Raw genomic sequence first — 19895 nt, 5'->3', positions numbered from 1 at the left:
TCATGACAACGACCACCGTAACCACCACCCCGTTGCCACCTCAGCACGGTTGCGAGAAGCCTGGCCTTCATAGGGGGAGAACGGATGACGGCCTCACCCCCCCCCAATGGCAAACACATGTGTAAAAAAAAGCAACAATCGGTAAAAGGAGCAAGTAAACGAAAAAACCCCGATTCGGCGAGAAAAACGCCCTGCTTCTGGAAGTTTCCCACGCATGCTGGAAGTAGGGAGGGCGACGCGCCATGGGTATAAAGAGAGTGTCGGAGGGTCATGTCGGTGTGTCGTGTCGGAGTTGTGGGCAGTCGTGTGGAGCCGCGCTGTGAGCTGGAGCCTGGAGACTGGAGTCTCTGCAGTCGGGAAGGAGCTGGAGAGATTGGGGCGCCGCGGAGCCAAGGCGCGCGGCCTGTCGGACCGTGCCTAACCGTGAGTCGCTGGAAAGGGGACATCGAGGATCGCCCTCGCGAGTCACCACGAGGGACCAGGTAGCCAGCCCAGTCTCGCGGATCCTCTGCGGTCTACATGGCTCCGTGGCATAAAGACCCCAAGGGGGTCCAGTCTACCCCCTTGTCTGTGAGGGGTTTTTTCCTTGCTTTTCTTTGTATGAAAGTTGTGGCGCCGAGTCCGTTAAGTAGAACTGTGATAAGTGACTGTACATAATAAATAAACAGTTGTAGTTCCTTTGCATTGTTTTTGTTGGCTGTATAATTGTATATGTGCGTGCTTGAATACGTGCTTTTCTTGCATGAATACCTGACTGCATACGTGTGTAAAAAATGTGCTTGTTCTAATGTCACCCGTTCGTTGTGTCCTCTTTCCCCAATTGAACTACCATCTTGCCCTCGGAATATAGTTGGTTTTTAAATAACCAATAATAGAATCGGGTCCAACGGGACTGCGCGATAATACCCTGCTCGGTTATCCCAAATGGAAGCGAGCTGCTTAAGCGGCTCGTTTCCAAACGGTTCCGTTGAGGTACAATCTCTCGGTAATCTACCCGCGCGAATAATTAGGTAAATCGAAGATTTGGTGATCGGACCCTGTAGCGCGCAGGTAGAGTGCAGACAAGGTTGTGGTGTGGTTAAGAACACACCCGTGGCTGGTTTTTGGCATTGATCCGGAAAGCCGCGACTGAATTGTTCGTCAGGTGGGCGTACGGCCGCGATTCGGCTAAAAGCGGCTGTCCGCACGCCAGCGGGCGAGAATTCGTAACAATATATACGCCAAGTTTCAGGAAGTTTTGATGAAAACTGTAGGCTGTGAAACAAAAAAGTCCACAAGAAGAAGATGAAGAACAACAACATGAGTAAGACTTATAGTGAGGGCAGATAACAGCAATTTTTGAGAGGAATCGTGCAAATGATGATACAAGCATCAAATTTGGCACATTTGTTCTCCAGGGGATTCTAATCAAATCTGTCTGATTGGCCATTTGAAAATCCAAATTTTGAAAAATTTGGATTTTCAAATGGCCAATCGGGCAGATTTGATCAGAAAGCCCTGCAGAACAGAAATGCCAAATTTGATGCTTGTATCATAATTTGCACTATTTTTCTACTATCTACTACACTATTAGAGATCCTCCACGATGATCTAAAAATCTGGAAGTTTAGTGCTTTTAAAGCAGTCTTATAGACAAACCACCCTGAGACATTACCCTACATCCAGGTAATGCAAAACTGGAGGTTTTCAGAAGAAATATGAAGACAATTTGTGTTCTTCAGTGTTCAAGTATAGAACTCGATTTAAATAAAGGTTTGAAGAGGATTACAGGCATGGAAATTGTAATGTATTCAAAAATTAATTCCGTGTTTTACTGCTGTTTTCCCTCGTGTTCATTACAGTTTACACTACCCGATCTACCAGATACATTAGTTATTCATGCCTGTTGTTTTTGTCCTTTATGACATCCTTATAAAATAGTAAGTTTTCTGTTTGAAATAATTTTCAATTTTCGTTGACTTCCAGGCAGACAGATGGAGTAAAAAAAAAACATTGTCTCACTCAATTCTGCACATGTGTGATCGGTATGAATTCATCGACAATTAGATACTGTTCAACAGCAGGTTAATGTTCCTATTCATGTTCAGATTTGTGTTCAAAATTTTAGATTCAATTTAAACAAACAAGGAAAAAAGACAAAATGTCACAGCCCCCGTTGTTTTAGTAATTTTGTCGTACGGAGTTAAAGGGCGAGGCCATATTTTATTATTACAACTAAAATAGCCGTCAATCTACCGGTTGGCCATCTTTGATCAGATCACAAAATAAAGTTAGGTGCAAGTGTAATCCATCGTGTACGAGGCTTATTCCATATTTGAACAAAATCGGACCATATGTGTCCGAGAAATGGTTGGGGGCACGTTTAAGTAACAAAATGGCCGCCAGTCAGCCATCTTGGATGTGATCTCGAAAAAAAAATGATGTGCACATGTAAGCCATCATTCATTATCTGTGTGCCAAGTTTGAACAATATTGGTGAATGCTTGTCCGACAAATGGTTGTGGTCGTGTTCAACATCAGGGTTTTTTTTATAACTAAAATGGCCACCAGTCTACCAGTCGGCCATCTTTGAACAGATCGCAAAATCAAGTGAGGGACACATGTATGCCATCATGGACTGTGCTTGTGCCAACGTTGAACAAAATCGGACCATGTATGTCTGAGAAATGGTTGGGACATGTTTAAGCAACAAAATGGCCATTTGTCGGCCATCTTGGATCTGCTGTCAAAAACGAAATGACCCGCATATGTAAAGCATGATTCATGATCTCTGTGTGAAGCTTGAACAACATCGGTGGACGCATGTCTTAGAAATGGTTGAGGACGTGTTCAACATCGGGTTTTTCACTACTAAAATGGCCACGTCGGCCATCTTTGATCACATCCTGAAACCAAATCACGTGCAGATATATACCATCATGTGTTGTCTTTTTGACAAGTACCAATAAAATCGGTCCATATATGTCTGAGATATGGTTGTGGATGCATGCACGCACGCCTGCACGGACACGGAATATCGAGACCAAATCCATAACCCCCCGTTTTGACTCATAACCCCCCATAAATTCCAACGGGGGCTAATAACTTATTCCTCGATCAAAAACTGATGATCATAAACTGATAAGACAGATGGACAGACGTGAACCAATTGCTTAACCCCGCTTTTCGCCTCGCATGTGTGGAGTAACAACATGGCGGCCTCAAAATAAGCAATCCTATCAACATACGCGAGCAAATGCTGTCCAGGCCATCGTTTTCAGTTTTTCTCAATCCTGATGTGACAACTTTCCAAAACGAACTGATTGTGTTAGCAGCGGCTACTGAGCACAAGGAACAGGGAAAGAAATAGTACAAATTGCGGAGTCAGAAGGAAGAGCCACCTGCCAAGCTTATCTATGTCCATAAATTGAACGATTTCTGATTGAGAAAGTTTTTTTTCTTTCACTTTTCTCACTCATATTGAATACCTGTTCATCATAGCTATGAATCGTGGTATACATCACTTTTGTAAGTCCTATAGTTTTCAAATTCGGAGCTTGGAGCGATTTCATGCATTATGTGATACGATTTTCCATGATCTACTCTCACGGACTAATTCAAGTATATCATCGAAATATTATTTCGGTTTTGAGGATCGGATATCGTCCGGACTAAATAAGTGTCGAAATTTGTTGTGAAATCTGATAATTTAAAGAAATGCCGAGATTTATAATAAAGCTGATATACCTATTTACTTTAAGCAAGCAAGGCTATGATCCCTCCTCCATACATACACAAGAAAATGTGAAATTTCTAAAGCATTAAACTTATCTTTTTCTACTGTTTGGAGAATCATATTGAGTGAACAAAAAAAATTTTGGAACATTAAATTAAACAGCTTCATTGAGCTATATGATTTTATGCACTCTCTGCAAGACCTCGCGCCCTGTCTCCCACCTTGTCCCCCGAGGGACTGCCTATTCATAGCGTCTGCCAGATCTGTCTATATTTTTGTGAAGTGCTCCACAGGGAAGCAAAGCAAATCAGGTAAAAAAAAAACGGTTGTTATTAAAGTTATAACGTTTGCGCGGACCTCAAACTGATATACCACTTGACACATGCACAGACGAGCAGACAAAATGGCAGATTTTCTGCGATGTTTATTCCATGGAACCAGCTTCATTGAGCTATATGATTTGATGCATTCATATCTAGACCTCGTGCCCTGTCCCCCAAGGGACTGCCAATACATAGCGTCTGCCAGGTTTTTGTCGAGATTTTCGGAGGTTTCTTGATGTGCTCTACAGGGTATCAAAGCAAATCTGGTAAAAAACGGACATTTAAAAATAAAGTTATAACGTTTGTGCGGACTCCGAACCGATGTACCATGTGACACATGTGCAGATGAGCAGGCAAAATGGTGCATTTTCTGCAATGTTTATTTCACGGACGATTGAACTTTGCGATGTCTCCAGGGTTGTTCTGCATAAAGCAACAATCTTTTGTGGTTGAAGTCATTTTATATCACTTATTCATTTAATTTCAATAACTGCTGTGTGCATGGTGAAGACAGGCTTTAAAGTTAAAGGGATCCTTTATGGTATGCAGCGACAGCCATGCCAACCAATCCTGATCAACTATTTCATTGGAGTGCTTGCGTGAGTGCTTAAGCAACTTGCCAAGCACCCATTGTTGACATTGGTACTGCGCTACATCATTCTGAGCGAATCGTTCACTCTCTGCAGACGCTTTTGCTGTCGATATCGAGCAAGCACGAGTGTGTGTGTGTGTGTGTGTGTGTGTGTGTGTGTGTGTGTGTGTGTGTGTGTGTGTGTGTGTGTGTGTGTGTGTGTGTGTGTGTGTTGTTAATAAAGCATAACATATTCTTTCTGTAAATCTCTCTCTCTCTCTCTCTCTCTCTCTCTCTCTCTCTCTCTCTCTCTCTCTCTCTCTCTCTCTCTCTCTCTCTCTCTCTCTCTCTCTCTCTCTCTCTCTCTCTCCCTCCCCCCACCCCTCTCCCTCTCTCTGTCCCCTCTCCCTCTCTCTGTCCCCTCTCCCTCTCTCTGTCCCCTCTCTCCCGCCCTATCCTCCTCTCTCTCTCTCTCTCTCTCTCTCTCTCTCTCTCTCTCTCTCTCTCTCTCTCTCTCTCTCTCTCTCTCTCTCTCTCTCTCTCTCTCCCTCTCCCTCTTTCTCTCCCCTCTCCCTCTCCCTCTCTCCCGCCCTCTCCTCCTCTCTCTCCCTCTCTGTCTCTCCCCCTCCCTCTCTCTCCCTCTCTCCCGCCCTCTCTCTCTCCCTCTCTCTGTCTCTCTCTCTCCCCCTCCCTCTCCCACCCTCTCTCTCTCTCTCTCTTGATTATCTGTGACCCCTGTTCGGCTGTCTCCTGTCATGTTATGTGTGTTTTTTATTCTCGTCAGTGTAAGAACATTATGTGTGTTATAAATAGATGAAAGAATTGCCCTTTTCGAAATGTCATCAAAGACTTTCTATTTTACAGCAAAGGAAGGTATTTTGTGAAGTCTTTGGCCCATTTTAAGCCCTTAAGGAATACACATGAAAGTCAAATCCACCCTTTGAGCTGTGTGGCCTTGGTTCGAATCTCGACACAGCTATAAACTGTCAACCTGGTATTTGTCAGGCACGGCGGCCCATCAACGTGTGTGTGTGCCTTCCCTCGGAATGATAAGCTGAAAGACCCGGTCTGCCTGAACTGGGAATGTGGAGAGGTGGGGAGGGAGGGGGTGGTATGTGGGGGGGGGGGTCATCATCTGTGAACCGTCGACTTCACCTATCAAGGGCAACCATAAGTCATGTCCATATATCCCTATAAATGTACAATGATGTCTTTGTTCCGCTTGATATATGGACAAGCTCCTCCATGATCCTCAGATCACTGTTGCAAAAAGGCTGCCAAGTTTATGCTAATTTGTGCAGAATATGTAATACTGTGTATAATTAACCAATTTATGGCAAATGCTGCAGCAGTTTACACGGTCTCACTAGAGCCTATCACAAAGTAATTGCCGCATTGAGCTGAAATAATAGCCCACTGTAAGGACATACAGAGACTCAGTTACCACTCAAACGGAGGAGTAAAGGAGCAGAACGAGCCAATCGATCCAGCCCCAGGTACGGACCAGAAATCCTGGACAGTTTGTGACAACACAGGCGATTCTTTGTGACATCTTGTTTCATTTTCCGTTTTATGACGACATATATATATATATATATATATATATATATATATATATATATATATATATATATACATTACATATCTAAACCCTTAAGTTATGCTGCACATCATTCATTGCTCTTCTTGTTTTTGTTATCCTACTTTGGCAAGTAATTTCTCATCAGAAAAATGATTTCTCACTGCAAGAATTTCTTTGGAACTTTCATCATGTGATGGGCTGACGGGATGGCCTTCAGGTCCGTACATTCACTTCTAAGCTGTTTTTATCCTGGGTTCGAATCCTGACCCAGCTAGAAACTGTCATCCCGTTGTTTCACAGGCAGGGTGATTCGTGTGTGTGTGTGTGTGTGTGTGTGTGTGTGTGTGTGTGTGTGTGTGTGTGTGTGTGTGTGTGTGTGTGTGTGTGTGTGTGTGTGTGTGTGTGTACCATCCATCAGATGGACGGTAAAATGGATGTCCTGTCTGCCAACATTCGTTGGTCGACGTTAAAGATCCCATATTCCCATCGTGTCCTTCACGAAGAGTGGGAGAAACACGACAGACACGCGACACACACATTGCATCAGTGGCACAGCAGCACCCCCTGAAATTTTTGCAGCCAATTGTCCACTTGTAGATATTTGGACAGTCATATTTCACACATATTCAATTATTTCTTGCATGTGTGTCACATTTGTGGAGGAATAGAAGCAATGTTGAGACATCTATCTTTTACGTAAGCTCTGGAGTTGGGAGAGGGGTGAAATAAAACCAGAGGATGATGAGAGATAGAAGAGGAGGGGACAGGGACTATTGGAGGACTGGGTAGAGAAGTGGGATAAGTTTGGGAGGAGATGGCCTCCAAAGCCAGTGGCAGATTGAGAATCCTCCATCATTTCTTGAAACAACAGAAATACTTCCAGCCTACAAAGCCTTTTCCCACAGTTCAATGGAGTATTCCTCTCCGTTATGAGCTGGCATGGCAATATCACATTTGTATCTCCTGTATTCTGTGAAATATAAAACTTTTAACATGATTGGAATCTATCCCACGAAGAGGCCAAAGCACAAGTTGCGTTGTGCTCTCACATTGCAGGTTGGTCAGTGGTCTCTAGTTTCATTGCTTCTCCTCCGGTCTAGGTCCCTCTGCTCTCTCAGCCCTCCGACCCTTCCCCGCAACTCCATGATGCACGTGTTCTTCAAGTAACCCCCACTGAGCTAAATACATCCAGGCTCCCCCCCCCCCCCCCAGGAAGATCCAGGATCTTCCATGAGCCTCGATCTTCAAAAGCAAAAAATTAAAGGGGAAAGAAGGGGCATACATGGAGGTTAACAAGTTTGAGTAAGGTCATCGTCATTTCGTATGCATCCTGCGGCTGCTGGTTGTATCATCACTGGGAGCGTGGCTGTGCCACTGATTCAATGCCCACTGTTTCAAGTAAGCTGGTACTCATTTCAGCAACCTTGGAAGGATGACAGGCTGACTCAATCTCTCCGGTGTTATTTAACGGCACGACAGTGCTCGAACTCAAGACCCCAAGATCTTCAGATAGTCACCTTAACCATTAAGTCAACACCAGCTTTTGAGTAAGGTTGTGGGAGGGGGGGGGGGTGGTGGTGTATTTCACACATTTACTGATGTAATAAATGGACGCATGTTTTTGCAGATGGTTTGTGTGGTGGTTAGTAAATCTAAAATGTTTTCGCATTGGAGCAAACTCTCCATTGGGCACTGATTAATTAATGGTTTGTTTTTTAAATATGGCCGAAAATCAACCTTCACCGAAACCAGTATCGTGCTGCTCTGTTCCACAGAACCTGCTGGAGAGCGTCACTTGAAAGCAACTACATGATGGTTGTTGCTGCCAAACTACGTATGAAGTCCAGGGTGACTCGTGAGACCACATTCCTGAAAAACCTGTTAATTGTTGTTAATTCCATCATTTCGGTACGTTGGAGAGGCTTTTGAAAAGAACTGCTGCTTATTCACAAGAAATTCCAATTATGCTCCATATGAGCTTTAGAGGTTACACAATATGTCCTTATTTTTGGGCGCAATGTAATTATTTAACATGTGAGGGGGTGGGGAGGGAGGTTCAAACATGACCTGGATTTTTAATATCGATAACTACACTTGATAACAACCCGTTAAACCAGAGCTATTCACATATCACAAAACAAAATTCATGTGCTACACTACCGGTCAAAAGTTTTAGAACACCCCCATTTTTCAGTTTATACTGAAATTTACGCAGTTCAAGTGCAGTGAATAACCTGAAATGGTACAAAGCTAAGCGGTAAACTGCCAGAGGTTAAAAAAAGTTTAGGTTACCAAAAACTGAAAAAATAATGTAAATTTCAGAGTTGTTAAAAAGGCCCTTTTCAAGGAACAAGTAATGGGTTAGCAACTGCAGCTGTTCTGCAGCAATGGAAGTAAATTAAAGCTTGAAAGTTAATGCAAACAATTCCTACAGGTGTCCGAACTTTTGTTGATTAGTTACAAATCCTCTGTCTGTGTAAAACCAGTGTTGGAACAGAGTGTGTTGCTACACCCTCTGAAGCATTATTTGGACAATATTGGACTGCAGGGAGTAGTGTAATGCTATCATCATTGCGAGAAAAAGACAATTAACAAAGGAAGACAGACAGACCATTATAACCCTTAAAAGTGGAGGTCTTTCCTTCAGAGAAATTGTAAAGCAGCCAAGGTGTCAGTGAGTACAGTTTCCAACACCATCAAAAGGCACTTGGAAATTGGAGGAAACTCTTACAGGAAGAGGTCTGGCAGACACAAAGCCACAACACAATTAGAAAACAAGTTTCTGAGTCAACAGCTTGCGTGATAGGCGCCTCACAGGACAGCAGCTTCAAACATAGTTTAACACTGGTCGAAGTAAGGAAGTCTCAGTTTGAACTGTGAAGAGAAGACTTCGAGCTGCAGGTTTGACAGGTCGAGGTGGCAGTAAGAAAGCCATTGGTAAGATGGCAAAATAATAAAAAGAGGCTTGCCTGGGCCATGAAACACCGCCAGTGGATTACTGAAAACTGGAAGAAGGTCTTATGGACCGAAGAATCAAAATTTGAAATCTTCGGTTCATCACGCAGGGTTTTTGTACGCCCTTGAGTAGGCGAAAGGATGGTTCCTCAGTGTGTGCACCAAGTGTCAAACATGGAGGAGGAAGCGTGATGATCTGGGGCTCTTTTGTGGATCCAGAGTCGGCAACTTGCACAGAGTGACTGGCACCCTGAACCAAAAGGGCTACCACAGCATTTTACAGCGTCATGCAATACCCTCTGGTCTATGCCTAGTTGGTCAGGGGTTCATCCTACAGCAAGATAACGACCCAAAACATACCTCCAGGCTATGTCAGAACTACCTGAGAAGAAAAGAACAAGACGGTAGGCTTCAAATCATGGAATGGCAAGTAAAGTCTCCAGGCTTAAACCCCATCGAGCTGGTTTGGGATGAACTGGACAGAAGGGTGAAAGCAAAGCAACCTCCAAGTGCAACACATTTGTGGGAACTTCTGCAACAGTGTTGGGAAGAACTTTCTGAACAATATTTGATTTCCATTATGGAAAGTATGCCACGAGTATGTTCGGCTGTTATATCTGCAAAACGTGGCTACTTTGATGAGTCAAAAATTTAGATGAAATTTTGTTCAACAAAACGATTCCATGATTTAAATTTTTATTGGCAATTGTTTATTTGTTCTATGCTATAATTTCAGAGTGCATTGAAACATGAAACTGCTTAAATTTCAGGAAAACCTGGAAAAATGGGGGTGTTCTAAAACTTCAGACAGGTAGTGTATGTAACAAAAACTGGTACTTGTCATACGAGTCTTCAGAGGAACCAGTTTCATACCCCCAGGAAAAGTTTGAAGATGAATTTTTATCCAGGGTTATTCATGGCTGCCTGACCATGCTGGTGGGTATGTTCGAGCAGTCGTACTGCGTCTTGCGGCCATTCAACTCTCTATTCAACATCACAGCCCACAAAAGCTTTGAGGCACTGGATGTCACAAAAAAGCTGGAATGACATACATAGATATCCTGAGAACTTATTCAAAATCAAATAATCTGAAAGCTGTTACGAGCTGATGGAAGAACTCAAGATCCTGCGCTAATTGGTGCTGGAAAGATGTGCTCCTCTGGAAACACAGAGGGATTTCACTAAAAATTCACTCATCGACATTTACCCGAATGCGCACGTCACTCTTGGGGTGTTGCTAACAATGCCGGTAACCGTTGCTTCGGCAGAACACTGCTTCTCAGAGCTGAAGCTCATAAAGAGCTCCTTCTGCTCTACAACATCACAGGACAAGTTGTCACATCTGCTCATCATCTCAATTGATCACTTGGGATGAAATCTCAACTAACTTTTTCTGGAATTTCACCCACCACAAAGATAAATGCGATGAAAAGGTGTGGGCTACAAAAATGAAAATATAGATATTAAAGAGAAAGAAGAAATATATTTCATATTCCACTTGAACTGAGGTATGTTAGGATTGAGGGGGAAGCAGGATGAAAATCAGATTACAGCACATGATTGTCAAAATGATGCAGGTCAAATTGTTGATGCAGGTCAAAGTATGATGACATTGTTGATGATGTTGGGTCCAGGAAAAGTAGAAGGGTGAAATTGTAGGCGTCGTTGATTTGTGAGAGTGTGTGTGTTTGTGTAATTAATTTTTGCTGTAAATCTATTCTTTATTTAATGAACTGTCATGATTTGATTAATCCTCCAGTAGGAGGGCCCCGTGCAAGTTTGGGCATGGGGCACCCACATAGATACCTAGTGAAGGCCCTGTACAGAGGCATGACAGCCATACTCATTATCATGTTGTGCAGCCTATCGTCTGTAAATTTCAATAGGCTTGATGGTTTTGTTTACCAGGAATTTAAAACTTATTTACTGCTCCATCCTCGATGTCATCTCACTCACCACCATCTTGATTTCCAGCACATGAATTGCAGTGGAAAACACATGGTTTTATGAATGTGTGTTACCACTTTAAAAAGCTAGAAGGGTACCCGGTAGAGCGCATACCTCCGCCAAGTAATGCCTGATCCATGAGAACATATTGGGCCCAATACATTTTTGAAATATCATGCTATACAGAACTATATCGTTTTTGACCCTTTCAATGGTCAAGAATCATTTTAAAAAATTAAAGAATTCTCGTATCCAGATCAGGATTCAGATCTTCACCAAAATTGAATCAATTCTTCCTTGTCACACACCTAACACCAAGTTTCATCACACACCAAGTTTCGTCCGAATCCGTCCGCAACTTTTTGAGATATCGTGCTATATATAGTTTTTCACCAGATCTCTCAATGGTGAAGAATCACTTAAATAATTATCTGATCCGCATCAGGATTCAGATCTTCATCAAAATTGAAACAATTCTTCTTTGTCACATACGCAACATGTCGACCAAGCTTTATCCGAATCCGTCCACCACTTTTTGAGATATCATGCTATATATCGTTTTTGGCCCAATCTCTCAATGGTGAAGAATCACATAAAAATTTGTAGTAGTCGGATCCGGATCCGGATCGTCACCAAAATCCAATCAGTTCGGCCTTGTCACACACCCAACCAGTCGACAAAATTTCATCCAGATCTGTGCACAACGTTTTGAGATAACCTGCCCAAAAACAAACAAACAAACGGACAAACAAACAAGAAGAAGACGTCATGCAGAGCACGACACTTGCAAAATCCATAAAACAAATTTTACCTCAAAAATAATTGGTGGTTGAATTCAATGACCAAATATGCAACTCCTCTTCAAATTTCAAGTGAATCGGATGAAAATTGTCAATTTTAGACACTCCGCCTATGTTGACCTTTTGGCCGATGTGGACCTCCAAAATATTTGGTGGTTGAATTCAGTGACCTGAAATATAAATCTTCAAATTTCAAGACAATTGGTTGAAAATTGAGGATTTTAGAAATACCACCTTAGTTGTTGACCTTGGGCCTATGTTGACCTTTTGGTTTATGTTGACCTCAAAAATAATTGGCTAGTTTAATTCAGTGACCTGAAGTATAAATCTTCTTCAAATTTCAAGACAATCGGATGAAAATTGAGGATTTTAGAAATACCACCTAAGTTGTTGACCTTTGGCCTATGTTGACCTTTTGACTTTTTGACCTCAAACACAATAGGCTTCTTCCTTATGACAAACTCTACCATGTGGTGAAGTTTCGCGAAGATCGGTTTAAAAAATTATCGTATCCGGATCCGGATCTTCACCAAAATCTAATCATTTGGTCCTTGTCACACACCCAACCTCTTCATCAAATTTCGTCCAAATCCGTCCGCAACTTTTTGAGATATCCTGTTCACAGACAGACAAACAGGGGTGAAAACATAACCTCAGCCTACCTTCAGTGTAGTGGTGGAGGTAATAAACTGACGTCCTAATTATCCCCCGCCAGCCAACGAAGTTGGCGGGGGATATAGAAATGAGTTCCGTCCGTCCATCCGTCACATTTCGTTTCCGGAGCTTAACTACAAATCCCCTCAAGATATATTTATGAAATGTGGTACACATATCAAGCAAGTGGTGAGCTGGTGCCTTTTGATATTTTCTAATTGATAGGTCAAAGGGTTTGGCAGCCATGTTGGATTCAAGAAAAATATTAAATAATGCTTTCTCTGGAATCACATAAACTAACGAAGTGAAAATGTGCAACTATCATCTTCCGTCATGTCTACATACATAGTAAAAATTATGACGTCACAAGTCACATGGTTTGGCGGCCATCTTGGATGGAAAAACACACCTCATCCGATTAACACGAAACTTCACACACGTATTCCACTGGAGGATTGGAGGCAGAATGTAAAGTTATGATGTCATAGGTCACATGGTTCGTCAGCCATCTTGGATTGAAAATTAATAAATTTTAAAAATCTTCTTCTCCAGAATGGCTGGACACAAGGGGAAACTTCACATACATATTGCACATGCTTAGGGAATATAAGTTTGTTAATCCTCATTTACTATGGTGGGGGATATCGAAGACTTTGTCTTCAACGGATGCTAGTTAAATTTGAAACAACCCGTTTGCGTGCTCCCATACCCCTTTAAATGTGGGCGAAGGGATTGGTTGTGTATGAGGGCATCCATGACCGATCTGAACCTCCCCATGGACAGGAATTCTATCCTGGGCAGGACTCCATTGCAGGTTGCTGGTGATCAAGCATCTCTCAATTTAGAATTTCAACAACATACTGCCACACAATGGCCTAATATTTTTTGAAAGACTCCGTAGAACGCCCCTCTACTTTTATGTTCATCGTATATTCAAAGAGTAGATATTTGGGACGGTAGGCCAAAGGAACTAGATGATGGACAAAATGTACAATAAACTGAGGCTAATAACAGGAAAGGTGAGCGTGTGGTTTTTCACCTTCCTCCTTCGCAATGTCCTGTGAACAATGCACATTTCGTGTGATTTATCTCTTGATTGCATTCTTAACACCATTTTCTGCTTCGAGATCACTTCGCTCATGGTATCGTCACAGGTGGCTGGCTGCGTCACGCTTTACATGGGAATCTGGGTGCTGTTGAGAAAGCGCCAGTACCTGGGCCGAGTCGGTTCAGGGCCATTTGTTATGGCAGTCACCACCTTGATGCTCGCCAGCTGCTTGGTGTTGTTCACGGGTCTCCTTGGTTGTAGTGTTGTCATTCGCCATCGTTACGACTGCCTGTCTGTGGTGAGACTTTTGCCTTTATATGAAGCTAATGTCATGACATGATTCCCCCCCCGCCCCCCCCTTTGCCACCTGCAACAGTATGACATAATCATAGCATGATATCCTTAAATGTACTGAAAAATGGTCTGTTATGACGTCATATAACAGTACATCTGTTTGACATTCTATGCAAATATCAGAGGACAATATATAAGGAACGAGGATTCTTGCTTTTTGCCCCCCTCTCTCTCCCATCTCTTTCTTCCCCCCCTCCCCCTATTTTAGTAACAATCCTGGTGTTGGCTTAGGGATCTTAGGGTTCTGTGTTTGAGGCCCTGAAAACCGTTGAATTAACACCAGGTGGGGTTGACTCAGCCTTTCATCCTTCTGAGGTTGGTGAAATGAGTACCAGTGCACTGGTAACAGAGGGCACTGCATTAGCGGCATAGCCGCACCCCCCCCCCCCCAGAAAATGAGGCAACCTGAAGCCACAGGCTGCACATGACAGCGAGCTATCTTAGCTTTCCCACCAGCGATGCGACGGATGCAATATGCTAGTCATAGATAAGGATATCTGTGCACATGAAAACAAATAAACTCTGGGGAGGTGCCAAACCTAAAATCCACCACAAAAAGCTGCAGATGTATACACTGGTCAAAAAAAACAGTAAATACAGAATCATCGGAACAAGTACAATGTCGAGGCTCATGGAGGAGATACAACATACAACGGATTATGGTGTAACGGAACAAAAGGAGCGATAGAGAGTGGGAGGAAACACACCAACACCAGGGATGAAGGACAACATAGAGGGAGACTTGGAGGAATAAGGGATGTGAGGAAGAATGGGGGGGGGGGCAGGGGATAACACAGGGCGAAGGAAACAAGTACCTGTCATGACATCACAATTAAGCACATCATAATCTTCAATGTAGCCGTTTCCTTTGAGGCACCATATTGGAAATGGCATCACTGACCATTCAAATGGGGATGGACACCTTGCCATACCTTACTGGAGCATCAGTGGTGCCCACAACAGCTCATGAACGGATATCTGAATGAGTCGCCGCACACAATGATGTCATTATCAATATGCCAGGACACGGCATATTGATGAATGTTCAGGAATGCCCTGTGTAAATGTATACTCATCATATCATTGAAACCTACATTTCACACTTTAACTTATACTCAACTTTTCATCCCAATCCTTCAATAACGACAAACATGGAACCCCTCCCAAAATGGACAGTAAGGTCCGTAGATATGCTTTACAGGGGGGGGGGGGCTTATAGCCTCCTTCTGACTTCACGTTTCTTTATCTTTCTTTAATTCCCTCTTCCTCGTGCTCCAGCCCCTGAAAATGCACACACCTATTGCAATACCTTCCCTGTCTCTTCGGGAAAGGGAGAGGCTGACAATTCCAAAACCCTGTTTCTCCAGCACTGTGCAGCATGAATAGCCTGTGTGGGGAATACATCACTTGAAAAACACTGAAAGATTACTTTAAGAACATCAAACGGTTCAATGTTGAACGTAGTACATATATATATATATATATATATATATATATATATATATATATATATATATATATATATATATATATATATATAGATAGATATATATAAACATCAGCATGCTGTGGTGTGTAAAGTCATTTCAAACAGAAAAGTCAGGATACTTTCTCTCTGTGTTTGCAGTACTGCATCCTGTTGCTCTTTCATTTCATGCTGCAGGTCATTGCTGGAGTCGTGGCATACCGTCAGCAACAGGTAAACAGCAATGCAAACACCCACACAGATTTCAAGGTATTGCACCTTCACCTTTTTTTATGATTTGAGTTTGGTTTTCAGAAATCTTACCTGATCCCACAACGGGGTCTTGTTCTCCCCAAAGCCTCATTGGAATACCGCCATGGTCCTGGACTTGGTTTCACACTGTGGATGTGTTCATGAGACCAGCCTACTCACAGACATACTCATGCGAGAGACACCTTTTGTGTCTCTAGTGTACGCGATCGCGTGCAAGCAGACAGGACAGCAGGCTTAATGTCTCCTCGAAGGATGGCAAGATCCATGATTTTACTTCTTCCAGCCCAGTGACATCCGCCAAAACGAGAGATACCGTGTGTGCACCTTTTCTCCGATGCTCCCACGAATGTACCGTGAAGTTGTTTCCATCTCCAACCTGGATGCATGAAAGGTGTGCCAGCACACGAGAAGGTCACGTGCATTTTCCAGGCATGACACCTACTTACCTTCCTGCATGTTAAGTTGATCATGTGCTTAGTGAGCGTTGCCACCTCTGGAGTCCTCAGCAGATGCCAGGGTGCTATGAAAGAGATGATTTCTCTCTGAAGTCATTTGGAATCAAACCTTCAGAGGCCCCCATTGAAGAGGTGCTATCTGCCAGGACATCTGATACCTTTGTTCCATGATGAAGAGCTTGGAGCTGAGAAAAATTTAAATAACTCGGAATTGTTAAACCTTGAGATAAAGATTTGTCTCATGTGATCTTAGCCTCCGTAGAGTGTGGCTGCGATTTCAAACATTTTTTTTTCGAGGGACACAAACTCCTGTGGTTTTGTTATTTGTTGGTGGTAGGGCACTCTTTCTTATTCTTGTGTATTTTATGGGGGTGCTGCAATGTGGATCTGCAGATCCCATGGTATTTTGATGCAAGATTTGGATTTGGGTTTCTTAAAGTGTTTTCATGCTGTTCCCTTCAACAATAACCGTCGATGGATCAAGTAAATTGTTGAGCCTTTTTTTCATGGATAAGACCCTTTTTTAGCCTACAATCGCAGCAATAATCACACAAAGTTTCAAAAATAAAGTGAAGAATACTATCTTCCGTCCTCAGAGGTAACAATAAGACACCAGAGGGAAAGATGACAACATGGAAATCTCTGTGTGTCTAGTGTGTTGAATCTCAACTTGCTTTTTTAATCATGGCTCCGCAGCTCAAAATTTATGGCGTTGATACTTTATAGAACAAAGGGTCTCATAAATAATAACCTGGATGGGAACACAGTCAGGAAACAATGAAGAAAGAGGACAATATGGAAGTCGCCGGCACGCTTAAGAAGACAGAAATGGTCTCCACACCTCAACCTTAAATTCAACCTATCACATGCAGAGACTTGTTCAGGGACACAGGACAGACGAAAGAACAAGACAGAATGAATGAGGTGGAGGTTTTGGTGGTCTTTCCTTTTACAGAACTTCAGGAGGTCCTACTTGGACGTGCTGGTCAAGCTCTATTGTTGTGTAACCGTCTGAGACGCTATTACAACCGTCTCTCCTTTAGGAGCTCCAGTTGCCAACTCGACCACTCTGCGTGGGACTCTGGTGCCGACTCCCTCTTCTTGAGTCTCCTCTGGTCCCTCTCTCTGTGTCATGTGTGTTGACTCTCAACTTGCTTTTTTAGCCACTGGCACACACCCCATGCTGCGAGGTTTTCTTCCCCCTCTGTGAAGGTCAAGCATGTGCTCCCATGGTGATTACATTGCTCACGTGTCACCGCCAAGTCAGCGGAGCCATATGAGGCTGACACGTGCGGACACGCCATGTCAACAAAACGCGTGTGGCTCGCATACGTGCAGTGCCCATTTTGATGTGGTTGTGTGGGGCTTGTACAAGCAGAACTGCCACGTTCACACGATTGCATGGGGGAGGTGAGAAATGAAAATGTGGAACGATGAAGAATGCTCAATACAGAGGTGGAAAAGACAGACACAGGGGATATGGTGACTGGGAGCTTCCTATACATCGGATTCTGGTCATTTATACTTGGAGCTACAAATCACTTACTCGAACATTCATTATGAGATAACTAATTAATTATTAATTCTTCATTTACCCCTGTCATTTTAGCAACAATATATTTGTTTTGAAAAATTTATTTTTCATCCTGCCATACTGTTGTTGTTTTTTGCATGCATAGTTCATACGCCTAATGAGTGAGATGGCTGAGGGTCGGAAGCAATGCACTGTCAACAAGAAAAAGAGCAATCAAAGATTGTAAACCCTCACCAGGACTTCTTTTGAGTGGTGTATTTTTTTATAGGTTTTCAGGTAAATCAAATATGGCTGCCAAACCATGTGACCTATGACGTCATAATTATCATTGAGACATTCTTCATGAGTAGTCGCACCAATGGTGAAAATTTTGTCTCAATCCGACAAGCGGTTGCAGAGAAAAACACGAAAGTTCTGTGTGGACAGACAGACAGACAGACGAACAAACAAACGCACCCAAATGCAATAACCTCTCCGAATCCTTCGGCGAGGGTAACTCGAGAGTTCATAGAACACCTTACCCTTTGCAGGGTTTCGGTACATAATTCAATTTAAATAAAATTAAGATTTTAAAGGTCGAATAAAAACATTAATTCCGGAAGTTTACTGCCATCGACGCCGTGTCTATTACATCACCCTATAGAACACGTCATTCATTTTTCTTGCTTGGTGTTTGTGTCCTTTATGACGTCCTTAAAATACAGTAAGTTTCCTGTTTGGAATAATTTTCAATTTTGTTTGACTTCCAGACAGGCAGACAGCCTGAAAACTTATCGGGACTAATTCAGAGACAAAGTACTCTACTGTTAAACTCCGGTTATATTTTCAGATTCATGTTCCATTTTGTGTTCAAAATCTAACATTCAATTTAAATTAAGTTGTTCCTTGATCATAAACTGACATTTGTGGTTGGACAGATGGATGGACGGACAGACAGAAGTGAACCAATTGCTTAACCCCGCATTTCGCTCCGCATGCGTGGGTTAATAAGGCGGCAGGACAACAGGAGGATGCAACAATGGGATGAACGAACAGGAAGAGGAGACACAAGAGGGAAGAAAACAGAGCAACCTGCAAATAAATTGTGAGAGGTGTGGAAAGGGGGAGGGAATATGTTGGGGGTAATGAGGAAAGAAAGAATCACGGGTCGGAATGGAGGATGACCTGAAGTGGGGATGCACTGCCAACTTGAATCACTGAAGAGAAGAGTGGGATTTAATCGACTGATAAAAAGTAACTGGAGGGATCGTGGAGGTACAGAGGGATAAAAAGCAAGCAGTGTAAGACCTGATGAGAGGCAGGAGAAAACAAAGAGAACACCAATTTGTCTCCAATGAGATAAGAGCTGTCCTTTATTTCTGCTTCTTTGAGGGAGATGCCAATGATGTTGACAACTTTGGATTATAGAGTATGAGAGACAGGTGTGAAGCAGAGGTACTAACTAGTCCACAGTGTGGAGTTATACTCCATTGAGCTATGGGCAAAGGCCTCTTAGGCTGCGAGTACAGTAGTTTGGATTTAGCAAAGAATGACCAGACACGAAGGAGGATGTCCATTCTGCAGTTGGCTTTGGAAGCCATCTTTGATATTTATAGTCCGTCCAGGAGAGGTCGTAGCCCATGGCATGGCCCCGAGGTCCAAAAGTCTGAAGCTCTTCCATTGTTAGACTGTGGAAAGTGCAGGGTTTGTTTGATGACCCTTTCAGAGAGACAAGGTCTGAATGTGAGATGTGCCCATATCAAAAGACATGTTCAAAGTGTTTGACCAGTATCTGATCCTTTTCCCGATGAGCACAGAGGGAAGCCATTGTTATTGGACTGTCGGTCTGATGTAGAATTATATGTCATACAAGGTGGAGTCATCTGTGAAGAGCACAATAGGGGTTTCCGGAGCATCGGTGCAGTCATTGTCGCGGCTCGGTCAATTATGCCACGAGTGGAATTGAACAGTGCCGGTCATTCATCCAGTTTCCCTTCTGCCAGCCCAGGTATTCCTGAATGTGTCAGACGATCATCTTATTGTAGGAATCCTCGACCGTTGATTCAATGAAGCGATACAAGATCGAGAGCAAAGATAAACAGGAAAATGAATGCGATGAGGGTAAGAAGGGGACAAGAGGACGATATGAAGGGATAATGCTGGATGCTGCAGTCTTCTTTGGGAACTGGATAAGCAGATCTTTTGGATGGATCAGCAGGTAAGGACTTATGTAAGTTTTT

General features: G+C 43.0%; 1 protein-coding gene across 1 annotated transcript in view; it reads left to right on the top strand.

Annotated features, from left to right (window-relative positions):
* Positions 1–6053: 6053 nt before the first annotated feature.
* LOC147025163 (CD151 antigen-like) overlaps positions 6054–19895 on the top strand; it is a 17439-nt gene continuing 3597 nt past the window's right edge. The window contains exons 1-4 of the mRNA XM_085883677.1: positions 6054–6105; positions 7967–8099; positions 13702–13893; positions 15577–15648. Coding sequence (XP_085739803.1) covers positions 8001–8099; positions 13702–13893; positions 15577–15648 — 363 coding nt within the window. The 5' untranslated portion in view covers positions 6054–6105; positions 7967–8000. The remainder of the gene's footprint in view (positions 6106–7966; positions 8100–13701; positions 13894–15576; positions 15649–19895) is intronic.

This window comes from Eptatretus burgeri, chromosome 6 (assembly GCF_056783735.1).
Source record: "Eptatretus burgeri isolate ZD-2024b chromosome 6, Ebu_testis_v1, whole genome shotgun sequence".
Classification (NCBI taxonomy): domain Eukaryota; kingdom Metazoa; phylum Chordata; class Myxini; order Myxiniformes; family Myxinidae; genus Eptatretus; species Eptatretus burgeri.
The sequence above is the reverse complement of the archived record's forward strand: the minus strand, read 5'-3'. Positions and strand labels throughout refer to the sequence as shown.